Genomic DNA, 12,441 nt, shown 5'->3' with positions numbered 1-12,441 from the left:
CGTGTGGAAATGTAGATGTGTAGCTAGGATGTGTGTTTGGAGTATATTTATGGTGTCAATCGGTTAGACGGACGTCTTCGTCCCAACTCTATCGTGTCTATACCCAAGCTATACATGATAGAGTCTATGCTTTCTTCAGTTTCTCCCGCTCCTCCACCACAAAGACCTCCCACACCGCCAGCCCAGATCCAACTAACCCCATCCCAATCACCACCAAGTCGAAGATATGCACACCCCACCAAATATGCTGTATCCCAAACGGACAGCTGCTATATTCGAATTTCCACCTCGCCTCTTCTTTATCCCACCATCCACTCAAGAACCCTGTGTTCCCGTAAAACGAACCCATCATACTTCTCACCGTAATCTCTCTGATCCCCGTCAACACCTCGTTCTGGCGCTCTTCTTCCGCAGCATTGAAGTGCTTCGCCTCCCACGGCCCTTCCCCGGGCTGGCCGGGGTGAAAGTGGTAAGTATCGCATCCCTCGTGATCATGTCCATTCAGCACAATAGCACTCTGGTGGCTCCCGTGCGCTGTGAGGCCATTGAGGAGGTAGTCCGAAGAGCCTTTGAGCAGAAAGTTCTGCTCCTTAATCCCGCCACCTTGATCGTCGGGAAACCAGTCAAAGAATTCCGAGTCGACGCAGACGCCGTCTGGCTTGTGAAGAGGGATGTGTGTGAGGAGGATGGTAGCGGTGTTGGGATTGGAGCTGGGGTGGAACAGTGTGCTTTCGGCGAAGTCGCGGGATTGCTGCTGAAGGGCCTCGTTGTAGGCTGGCGAGTCAAGGTTCATTGTGTTGAGGATGACGAGGTGAAGCTCGGGATCCTGAGGTGTAAGAGTCTGGGAGCCGAATGGCATTGACTTCTCCGTCCCTGGAGATGTAGATACGTTGTCCAATCTGAAGCGGATGTCCCAGTTGACGTTGCCGTACGTCTCCTCAAACCGCTCGATGCGGTGGTCGTCGAGGTCTCCAGCATACCCAATGTCGTGGTTACCGGCTACAGCGATGATTCGTCTTTTCCAACTCTCATCCTGTCCCAGCACCTCCGCCCTCCCACTCGAATCTGTGATAGCCCTGGGTACCCTCTCAGCTCCCTTGAACACCTTCTTCCAGAAGCGGTCACTCCTCCGCTTGAACTCTTCATTCCCAATCCATTGGCTTCCCAGCAGATCTCCAAGTACTACTACGTGCGTCGGCTGCGACCACCAGAATACTGTCCGGTAGATATGCGCTAGATACAGGTCGTTGCCCCACAGATCCAACCTCTTCCTCGCTGCGTAGATGTGTCTGGGAATATCCCACAGCACCACCTCCTTCACTGCATCTTTCCACTCGAACTCGCCCACCTCCCAGTCCTTCAGCCGCCGTCCTAACTCATTGAGCCGCGGGAAGTACGGCGCATCGGGTGGGGGAAGACTGGTGTCGCCTTCTAGCTGTGGATCTCCGAATGCTAGTAGACGGAACGGCGCAGTCTCCTCTGGGATGCGTGCGCGCTCCTGGCCTGGTATGGAGCAGCCAGGTACCGCTCGCCGTACTACGGGGAATGAGCAGTCGAGAAGGGGCGCATAGAAGTAGAGGCCAAGGGTGAGGATTATGGCGGGCGGAGTGAAGAAGCGGAAGAGGGCGAGGAGGATGGTGGAGAGGCGCATCGATACATCATTTGCCTGGACAAGTTGTATGTAGAGGAATTGGGTGTGATATGGCTCGAGTATGGGAAGCAGGGATGAGGTCGGTGGTAGCGGTGGAGTTAAGAAGTAGCGCTGTCGTGCCCTTGAGGACCGCCCATCTTTCGTCTCATACCGTCTTCCTTTTTAATACAATAGTATGATCTATCTAGCTCGCGGACACGACAGAGCTGTTGAACAGGCGCCCCAGCGAGCGACCGTCTGGAAGATGGCCAACGAGGTCCCCAAGCCGTCCTGGTAATAATGCCGCAAGGACAGCCCATTGACCGAGCCCGCCGTCAACTCCGGAAAGGCACCTTCAGTTGTCTGGAGTGTAAGCGGCGGAAGAAACGATGTCGCTTTGATCACTCTTCCGCGACCATCTGCGTGTCATGTCAACGCTTTGGTACTACCTGCCGCGGTCAAGAATTCGAAGAAACGGGTAGCGAGGGCATAAATGAGCGCATCCGCCGTGTCGAGGGCCTAGTGGAGCAGCTCGAAGGCCTGGTCGAGCAGAGAGGCTGCAATGCGTTGACCTTGCCAAAGAGGCGAGGAGGCAGTAGGCCGCGTCTCACGCCTTCTACTTCGCCAGCGCCAACATCAGTCCCTCCACATCCGGGCGAAGGACTGTTGTCCAGATGCATCTCCCTGAGCAGCTACCTGCACGCCGTCCTCCCCGTACCGGCAGTAGCAGCGCAGATCATCATTCAAGGCAAATCACCCTTCACCTGGATGTGGCGCTCCGTTGGTTTCAATCCTAGTTCGGTCGCGGAACAAGCTACACAGAGTGCATGGCTGTCCCCAAATACGAACCCGGTGGTGCTGGCACGCAAGCTGGTCCAGCTGGCTTTGTGTTTGATACAGCCCAGCTTCAGCTCCTCGGAAGACGCTCCTCTTAGCATGTCCAGTAAGACGATCGAAGAGACCGCCTTGGGCTACATTCGTACTGCTCAGCAAGTCACGAACCAGGACTATTTGGTCCGCTCTGTGGATGGATTGGAGGCTCTACTACTGGAGGCTCTATATCAAATGCATATCGGCAACATGGCGGTTGGAGGTCACATCTTCCGTCGAGCTCTTGACGTTGCGCAGATCATGGGCTTCAACAGGCTTCCTGCAGACGCGGATCTCAGGGTCAGGTACCTATGGTTTCGCCTGGCCTTTGCGAATCAATGGCACGCCTTAGCCCTCGGACAGCCATCCGCTATCCGCAATGGTGGGATAGACGCGTTTGCATCTTCTTTAAGCGACAAGCCGACGCAGAGATTGGACGAGGAACATATTGGTTTGGCTGGCCGCATTATATCTCGGAACGTGAGGATGACGAAGTCTAATAACCACTGGCAGGCTCAGGAGAGCATCTCGGCGGACCACATAGAGACTGGACAGATCGATGAGCGACTTAAGCAAGCCGCTCGCTCTGTCTCACTGACTTGGTGGGCCTTGCCGGACGCACATGGCACAACGGATCTTGAAGGCATCGAAGCATCCGCGAGACTGATGACACAAATTCATCAAAATTACCTTGTGGTATTGGCTCATCAGCCATACGTCATACAAGCATTACACAACTCCTCGAATGCAGGCAGACTCATGGACAATTGTAAAACCAACGCCCTGTACAGTATCCAAGCCAGCCTCGAAGCGAGTCGAGCTATCCTCACCAGACTGACCCGCTTCCTGGAATTCCCGCACATACCAGCCTCGCTCAAAGGCCTCGAGCACAAGATTTGCTTGGCAGCTTCGACTGTACTGTTAGTCTACTTACACATACATGTGGTGGGCAACCCCGACGCATTGGAGCACCAGCGACTTTCTGATGTAAACCTTGTCCTGGAGACGGTATCGCAACTGGAGAAAGTTCAAGCAGGATACGAGGCCGATGCGGAGGGCAACGATCTCAAAACCCTGCGAGATCTCATTGGCTTGGATCAAGCGGCTGCGGATGGCGCTATCCCCACGTTCTGGAGTGAATGGTGCGGTGGTGGTCACCGCATGGGTCAGGATGGCGATGAAAGCGGCGAGGTCAGCTTGCCGTACCCCTACTTTGGAAGGATCACTATCTTCGTACGCTGGATTGCACCAGGACTAAGCTGAGAGTGGCAGCTCAATGCAATGGCGGACCAGCTGGGAGTTGTAGAAGACCAAGTTCCCATGCCCGTGCCGGGGCGATGGCCCAGCGGGGAACTACGATATCGAGCGTCATGACCTGCGCCGATTAGCATTGTGCCATTGCCACATCTTGCAATTTACAAAGCTGGAGAGGAATTTGCCAAAGTCCAACTCTGCACCATCCCGTAATGCTTCGGACAGAAGTTGGCAAAACCATTAGCACCTTGGATCAAGCACAGCTCTCGATGTCGTTGCGAGTTGCTACACTCCCCACACTGTATCCGTGGGGATGTCAAGTCGCTTGATCCGAAGGAGTGGTGTAGAAGTCGCAGCAGGGCGACGGGGCGAAGCGGAGATCGAGAGGGTAGGGCGAGCGAAAGCCATGCGCTGTGGTAAAATAGCTCGTCCAATCCAGGGCTCTCTCGTGTTTCACTGTACCGGCAGGGGCTAAGTATTTGACACTATATCTTATTAGAGGCCTACATCATACTGCCCAACCTTCTACAAACTCTCGAGCTACTCAAGCCGACCCATTCTCCAGCGGCGGCGTGCTAGCAAAAGCATACCCCGTCAAGTCCTGGATCCGTCCACCCTTGATCTCCTTCGCGAGTTGTCTGACAGCCTTCTCGTCGTCCTCACTCAACTCAACATCAAGACTCGCCAAATTCTCGTCCAGCCGATGAATCTTCGTCGTCCCCGGGATAGCAAAAACATCATCCCCCTGCTTTAGCACCCACGCCAGCGCCAACTGCGACGGAGAAACTCCCTTCTTCTTCGCCAGCTCACCGATCCGGTCGACCACGCCGAGGTTGTGCTCGAACACATCCGCCTGTAACCACGGAAGCGCTCCCCGCAAGTCGCCCGGCTTTGTCCAGTCGGCCTGTGCGCGCAGCGTGCCTGTCAACAAGCCATTGCCTAGCGGGCTGTACGCTACCGTAGCGATCCCGAGCTCGCGGCAGGTTTTCAGGACTTCGATCTTCGGGTCCTCAATGGCGAGACAAAAAGGAGAGTACTCGATCTGCATCGCCGTGACCGGATGGACCACATGCGCGCGGCGGATGGTGTCGGCGCTGCACTCGCTGAGGCCGATGTACTTGATCTTGCCTTCGTTCTTCAGCTCGACCATCACCTTCATGGTGTTTTCGATCGGTGTCTTCTTGTCCACGCGGTGGACGTAGTAGAGGTCCACGTACGGGAGTTGGAGACGGGAGAGGGATTTTTTGATGGCTTGCTTGCAGTACTCTGGGGACGAGTCGACGCTGAGGCCTTGGTGACCGCCGTCTGGATCTTGGCGGATAGCGAATTTGGTGGCGAGGAAGATGTCCTTGCGCTTGGAGGGGTTGGCGGCGAACCATTTGCCGATGAGGTCTTCGCTGTCTTTGTATTCGTCGGCTGGGGCTAGGTTAGTTGGGCAGAGACGGAATTGGGGAGGGGGCAGAGGTACCAGTGTCCCAGAACCTAAGATAAACGCAAAGAGTTAGAAGCTGCTGTGCGGAGGAGAAGACGTATCTGGGACAAGGGGACCAACCATTCACCACGGGCATACACGTCGTCGAGGAACTTGAGGCGCTCGGCGTCGGAGCCTGGAGTGCTGTACATGCCGCTCAGGACCATGAGGCCCAGGCCGAGACGGGGCACGAGAGGGCCATTCTTGCCCAAGGGCTTGGTGGCGACGGTGGAAGGCATTCTTGATGTGATTGAAAATGATGTTGAGTGCGGAGATGTTGTATCAACTTTGGACGGGCGCTTGTTGCTTCTAGGGTGACTCTGAGAAAGGACTGATATTGCTCCTACTTATACCTTGCGTGTACCGGTCTTTGGCGGTCGAGGGGAGGCTGTGCATCATCGTTCCGCCATGCGGTGTTTGGCGGCGGACGAAGATTCGGTATTCGCCTCTCCGTTCGAAAAGTTGACCATCGTCTGCAATTCACCGACCCGTCGCTGGAAGAGAACATGGCAGTACGCTGTGAAGGATCCCTTGCCAAGGTCGTTCTTAGCACCACCGCTATGTCCGCATCCAAGATCGGCCCTCTCATCTGAGCAGACGGAAGTGGGACTGGCCGGTGGAATCTGTATAACGTTGTCGCCTCGTCCGGAGAGCGGGGCTCTCACCATCCGGAAGTTATGATGCCCTTATAACTTCAGCTCTAAAGGATCGTCTGTCTGGGGTGGACCATCATGAGCAGTACCAAGAAAACTCCGTGCAGTGTTGTTTCGTTTCAAACTGGCGAACGTGCGAACCCGACATTGCCCGAAAGCTCAACTATCGCCAAAGGAATTGGTTTTGTCTTATTGCACAGCACGTGAGCACGATCCAGGTTGATGAAGACATGTCGTTGGGGTCGAGGAAGAACGAAGATGAGGCTCTGCGGGTGGGGCTTCGGGTTGCCTCGTCGACAGACGGACGGACCCGCTAGACGAAACCTTGCTAACCTTAAACAAACGAAAGCGCGATACGGCCAACGTCGAGCTCGAAAGTGCGCGTGTCCATTCGGTCGCTCTTTTCAAGCAGTCCTTCGTTGGCGCTGTAACACAGCATCTTGGTCACTTCGAAATAACGCTCATGGTTTTACAACAGTTCAGCAAGCACAGAGATCACAACATCAGCTTTCACCACAAACATCAACCATAAACAAGCAACAGCATGGCCGCTGGCATAACCGACGGCGCGTCCAGCATCAATGTCACAGTTCGAGTACGACCATTTACGATACGAGAGGCGGCACAACTTACCAAGAGCGAAGATGGGCCGTTGTTCTTGGGAGATGGGTCGCTGGCGGCCCTCCCATCAGCGCCGAAGCTGGGACAGAAAGGGCTGCGGAGTGTGATCAAGGTGATGGATGAGAAGTGCTTGTAAGAGTTTGACAACTTCTGAGAGAGCTTGGGGCAGTAGCTAATGAGCTTGATACAGAGTCTTCGACCCGCCCGAAGACAATCCCGTGCAGCGATTCAGCCGAACATTCAACCCCGGCGGCAAGCGAACGAAGGACCAGACATTCGCCTTCGACAAGGTCTTTGACGAGAACACCACACAAGGCGATGTATACGAGGCGACCACGAAGAACCTGCTCGACTCGGTATTGGACGGCTACAATGCTACAGTCTTCGCATACGGTGCAACAGGATGCGGCAAGACACACACAATCACCGGCACTGCGCAACAACCTGGCATAATCTTCATGACCATGCAGGAGCTGTTCGAAAAGGTCGACGACCTGCAATCAGAGAAGGAGAGCGAAATAACACTTTCCTACCTTGAGATTTACAACGAGACGATCCGCGATCTGCTCAACCCCAACACAAACCCGAAGCAGGGCCTGATGCTGCGCGAGGACGCAAACCAAGCAGTATCAGTCGCTGGACTGTCATCACACAAGCCGCAGAGCGTGCAAGAAGTCATGGATATGGTTATTCGAGGGAATGCTATGCGCACACAATCGCCAACCGAAGCCAATGCTACTTCTTCTCGCTCGCATGCTGTGCTGCAGATCAATGTCAGCTTAAAAGACCGCAATGCTTCAACGATGGAGCCAGTGACGATGGCTACACTTTCCATCATCGATCTGGCAGGCTCCGAGCGCGCATCAGCCACGAAGAACCGTGGTGAGCGTCTGCTTGAAGGCGCCAATATCAACAAATCTCTTCTGGCTCTTGGATCCTGCATCAACGCTCTCTGCGACCCGCGCAAGAAGAATCATGTCCCATACCGAAACTCCAAACTCACACGATTGCTGAAGTTCAGTTTGGGTGGCAACTGTCGCACAGTTATGATTGTGTGCGTCAGTCCGAGCAGCCAGCACTTCGATGAGACACAGAACACGCTTCGCTACGCCAACCGCGCCAAGAACATCCAAACGAAGAGCGTGCGCAATGTCTACAACGTCGACCGCCATGTCAAAGACTACCTCAAGAAGATCGATGAGCAGATGAACCGTATCAACGAGCTCACAGCGCAGCAAAAGCAGTACGAGGAGATGGCGTGGGTGAAGTTCCGCAAGGCAGAAACGAAGCGGAGAGAGCTTGCGCATGATGGTGTTGCGAGGATACGAGCGGCTTATGATCATTCGGCTGAAGAGCGGAGGGAGCGCATTGCGAACCTCAAGCGGCTGCGGCAGGTGGAGAGAAGGATCGGTGCTATCAGCGGCTGGGTTGGAGCTTTCGACCAGGTCTGCGAGACGAGAGATGACGAGGAGCCACCTGCTTCGCTTGTATCGATGCGGAAGACAGCGCAGGGCATCCTGGTGGAGTTGGAGGGTAGTCGGCAGCATTTCCACCAGCGACTGTCGAAGAACAACTGGACACGAGCACTGGACACTGCGTTACAAGATGGCTTGCGGCAGCTGCAGAGTCTTGACGGGGCAACGGCTGATGGTGCTGAGGAAACAAATCTCAAGAAAGAAGTGGAGTTGTTGAAAGGCCGAGCAGATCTCGAAGCGCATCTGTCTGTTCTGGAGCAGGAGAAGGCTGGCGAGGCTGGGCTGATGCAAGTCATGCTTACTGCGCAGTTCGAAACCATTGCCATCCTCAACCAGATCTTACAGATGAGTGAGGAAGAGGCGATCCAAGCTGCTCGAAATGTCTTGGGCAAGCTCCTCACTTCCTGCACAGAAGCGACGAGCCAAGTCATCAAGCCAGATGGAGGACTTCAAATCACCGAAGCAGTTCCTCCTACTCGTGGCGGTACTCCAAGGAAGCGAAAGCAAGTGCCTCTGATGGGACCAAGCCCACTCAAGAACAAGATCCGGCCTTCCCCATCGTTCCCAGCGGCTTCAGCAATACCACCACACATGTCATCCGAGCTTCAGCCTTCACCGCGCATGCTTTCCAGCCCCGTACGAGCGAACTCATCTCCTAGGCGGAGAGTCAAGCTCGGTGGCGCCCGAAAGGGTGTTGCATTTACCGGCACTCCAAAGAAGAAGTCTCCCACCAAGAAGCGGGCTGTACGTTGGCGAGACGATACGGATGATGGCGCGCTGGTAGAGTTTCAGGCTACGCCGAAGGCATTCGACAGCACGCCTGATGGGGAGAGCAACAACAGCTTCAACAGCACCGATCTCCCGTCTGCTCCTCCAACGTTCTCAGCGAGCCTCGAAGGCGAGCAGGGCTCCTCACCGATTCCTGCGCCACCCGTAGTGAGCAGTGATGTTCGTAAGATGAATACTACTGGCTCGGGACGCTTCGCAGCAGGCTTTCTGTCAAAGAAAGGAGATGGCTCACCACAATCTCTCGGCCCGCCGCCAGCATCACGCTACAACAACTTCTCCAGCGAAGACGAGAGCAGCCCTTTGCGAGAGATGTCTGCCAATAGCGCTCCACGCCCCGGCAACACCGCTCCTCCACCCACCACTACCCTCCGAAACAACACATCAGCAGACCAGGACACCGCCTCCGTCACCTCCAACTCCGACGCCGAAGGCAGTGGCAGCGGCAAAACTTTCCCCCACTCCAAAGAAGACGCCGCCTCCCTCCGCTCCGCCATGAGACTCTCCCGCACCTCCTCCCAGTCTTCCAAATCGCGCACCTCCAACACTTCCCGCGAGAGCGTCCACCGTCGTCGCTCTCCCACCGCAACGTCGCCTCCTCCTGAGTCGAATTTCTCAGCTTCTCATGCGCGAAGGATGGTGAAGTCCGAACGCGAGGATGCGCTAAGGTCAGTTCTGAGTCCAAGGACGGCGCCGGTTAGTAAAGGCCAGGGACCGGTTGGGGTCAGGCGGAGTATGGTGGAGGGGAGTATGGGACGGGAGAAGGAGGGGCCGCCGGCAGGGAAGGGACATGTGAGGCAGAGTTCTGTTGTGCCTGGGAGTGCATCGAGGGTGGGTGGGGGTGGGAGTAAGGCTGCTTGGAGATAGAGTGGATGTGATGGACGTGGGAGTTGGACGAAGAGTACTTGGGAAACAGTGGGTTTCTGGGTTGGGTAGGTGGTTGATTGGCGTTTGGGCTACGGTGGGCTGGGAAGCATGAAAGCGTATAGCGGGTATGCATATGGCGTGGTCACGTTCTTTCGCAGTGTATGATGAAAGTTCTTCTACAACACAACTACCTTTCTCTGCTGCAATCAACCTCACCGTCGCAATCCGCATCCTTCCCCAACTGCACGATCTGCTGACGATGATGGATGAAGGCCTGTTGAACGTACTAAATTGAGGGACGGCTGAGATCATGAACCGTGTGAAAAGCGTGAAACAAATGTTGGGTGAACCAATTTGTATTGTGTTATTTCTCTACAACTGCAACTATGCAGATGGAGACCCTAAACGCCTGAGCTCCGAAAGCGCCTTGATGCGCGAAAATCCCAGCGAACTAGTCTTCATCCCCTCAACGTCACCTCTCCCTCAAAACTTCACCCCCATCGCGACGAACGCCTCGTCGAAGCTCCCGAGGTACTTCTCCGGCCCCTTCGCTCCGACGATGGTAGGCTCGACGACCTCGCCACCGGCCTTGGTCTTGTTGTCGCCGCCGTCTTTGGCGTGGCAGCAACATGGATCGTTGAAACAGACCATGCAGTGGTGATGCGTGACTGGCTTGCCAGAGGAGTTGTCGCGGTAGTGACAACAACATGGCGAATTGTGACAAGTCTGGCAGGTCCAAGTTGAGCCGCCGTCGGTTGAGGAGAACATCGTGATGATGTTCCGGTGGGTGTTATGGTTGGTGTGTTGTTGTTTTGCTTGTGTTGGAAGCGAAGTGGTTCGAGTGGTGTGCTTGTCTGGAAGTGGTCTTCGCAGTGGTGGGTGTTGTCTGATCTGAGAAGGAAAGGCATGATCCAGGACTGTGGTTACATAAATACCATCTGGCCGGCGAAGTGTCGCGGAGTGAACAGAGGGCCACAATGCATTTGTTGACCGTGACGCACTCGGGTGGAAGATGAATGTGATTGTTGTGCTTCTGAGCGTCGTGGTCTTTGTCCAAGGCGTCATGTCGTGTGGCCGAGTGAATGCTCTGGCGCCTCCGAACGAGTGTCTTGTCTTTGCGATTTGCTGAGTGCTGCCTTGCAAGACTGTGCATTGTTGAGACGGTTTCACAGATCTCGCGCTTGCTCAGAGGAGAGCCAGCGTAACGCAAGCCATGTTGCCTCGCTGTCCAGAACACACAGTGGGTTAGATAGATGCAGCAGGCAGCTGATTCCACCGTTGATCCAGCATGAGCTAGCGCTCCAAGATTAAGCGACGGTAGAAGGACGGCTCAGTCGTTGCCACTTCCAGTGTTCGGCTCGTTGCAAGTGATCGGACGCAGTATCCGACGAATGGCCTGAGGTGCGCGACGGTGATGCGCTTGGAACCGGGCGAAATGTGCTGAATCGCCGAGCTGGAGTCCGCGGCAGCACTGGGTGAGCGGTACAGCTGACTGCGCGGCAAGTCGGTGCAGCCATCGTGTAGGAGTCCGCTCGATGCGATCCAGTGGGTACATCCAACAGAGGTGTTGGAGAAGCTCGATCAAGGCGGACAGGCCTGAGCGAAGCATCAACAGCGACTCAAGCCTGTCTTCAGAGATTTTGCGGGCTGGATGGACTTCGTCGTCATCTCACACCAATGGCAGAAGAAATCCACGGCGATCCACATGTTCAACGTACCAATCGTCTCCGAGACCCAGGCCCACGTTGCACGTATCAGAATTCCTCGCCTTTGGATTCACATCAAAGTCCATCCAGCTTGTAGGACCTAAGCGTGCAGCGTGGGCTTGAGTCTCCGAGACGGTTGGTACGCAGAAGATGTGGATCGCCTTGGGTATCTTGTGCCATTGGTATGAGACGACGATAACTTCGTTCTTGAGAAGCATGTCCATCGCTTCCTCGCGAGTCGTCTGGCTGATTCCTTCATGAGGGAAGAGAGGATAGTCTGTGCCAGGGAAGTGGACTGGGCGGAGGCTGAAGGGATGCTGTCCGGAGCCATGTTTTCACAGATGTTTGGGTGAAATCTGTACGTTGGAGCATCACTGTATTGGCGGCTATGAGCCGTGAAGAACCAAGCCTTTTCGCCAGTATGGATTCGTTCATGCGACGTAAGACGGCTTTGCTAAGGGAAAGCGTCCGAATAGCCCGGCCGTCCGCGGTGAAAGGCCTCTCGCCGGTGTCGGTACGCTCTGCGTGGAAGGATGACGTTGCTGAACAGAAGCGTGCCAGCGGCGTTGCCGAGATGGAGTCGGGGTGTTGATGACCATCGGGACGATGGCGTTATACGTGGTTGGGGCTTGTTGTATACGAAGAAAAGAAAACCGGAATGTGATGGGAGTTGGTCATGAGTGGGAGAAATGGCAGCAAGCCCGTTGCCGTCCGGTCCCATCTACGAGCGACCGACAACACTGGCACACAAAGACTGAGTTGGCGAAGCTTTCCGGGGTGGCAGAGATGAAGCCAAGCTGAGTCGATGCCAGACCTCTCGGCGCTGAAAAGTCGGCCTTTGTCCGAGCCATAGACTTCCCGGAACCGCTCCAAGAGGGCAAGGCACTAGCCGTGGTCGCCATGCCCTTTGTCCTGCGGCTCGTCGACGCGGACACCGCCGTAGAAAAACGTGGTCTTGGACTCGCGGTTGGTGCTTGTCAAACCCAGAGAATGGAGCAACTTTCGCGCCTGCTCCCTCGTGAACGCCATTCTCCCGTTCGTCGTGCCATAAATCGTCTCAACTAGCGTAAGGTGGTAGCCTGCGAGATGCGAGAAAGAAGCTGTGACG

General features: G+C 55.3%; 4 protein-coding genes across 4 annotated transcripts; 2 read left to right on the top strand and 2 right to left on the bottom strand.

Moving 5' to 3' along the window:
• Positions 1–124: 124 nt before the first annotated feature.
• Positions 125–1,651, bottom strand: LTR77_008769 (uncharacterized protein; the record flags this gene model as incomplete). Its single annotated transcript, XM_064805999.1, has 2 exons — positions 125–324; positions 346–1,651. The coding sequence occupies 2 exons, from the start codon at positions 1,649–1,651 to the stop codon at positions 125–127; spliced, it is 1,506 nt and encodes a 501-aa protein (XP_064655858.1).
• A 279-nt stretch (positions 1,652–1,930) lies between these two features.
• LTR77_008768 (uncharacterized protein) lies at positions 1,931–3,763 on the top strand (the record flags this gene model as incomplete). The annotated part of the gene is made up of 1 exon (XM_064805998.1): positions 1,931–3,763. The coding sequence occupies one exon, from the start codon at positions 1,931–1,933 to the stop codon at positions 3,761–3,763; it is 1,833 nt and encodes a 610-aa protein (XP_064655857.1).
• A 535-nt stretch (positions 3,764–4,298) lies between these two features.
• LTR77_008767 (uncharacterized protein) lies at positions 4,299–5,464 on the bottom strand (the record flags this gene model as incomplete). Its single annotated transcript, XM_064805997.1, has 2 exons — positions 4,299–5,236; positions 5,314–5,464. The coding sequence occupies 2 exons, from the start codon at positions 5,462–5,464 to the stop codon at positions 4,299–4,301; spliced, it is 1,089 nt and encodes a 362-aa protein (XP_064655856.1).
• Positions 5,465–6,422: 958 nt separating this feature from the next.
• Positions 6,423–9,627, top strand: KIP3 (tubulin-dependent ATPase kip3; the record flags this gene model as incomplete). The annotated part of the gene is made up of 2 exons (XM_064805996.1): positions 6,423–6,631; positions 6,690–9,627. The coding sequence occupies 2 exons, from the start codon at positions 6,423–6,425 to the stop codon at positions 9,625–9,627; spliced, it is 3,147 nt and encodes a 1,048-aa protein (XP_064655855.1).
• Between the last annotated feature and the right edge of the window lie 2,814 nt (positions 9,628–12,441).

The sequence above is a fragment of the Saxophila tyrrhenica genome, assembly GCF_035928015.1.
Source record: "Saxophila tyrrhenica strain CCFEE 5935 chromosome Unknown scaffold_15, whole genome shotgun sequence".
Classification (NCBI taxonomy): domain Eukaryota; kingdom Fungi; phylum Ascomycota; class Dothideomycetes; order Mycosphaerellales; family Extremaceae; genus Saxophila; species Saxophila tyrrhenica.
The sequence above is the reverse complement of the archived record's forward strand: the minus strand, read 5'-3'. Positions and strand labels throughout refer to the sequence as shown.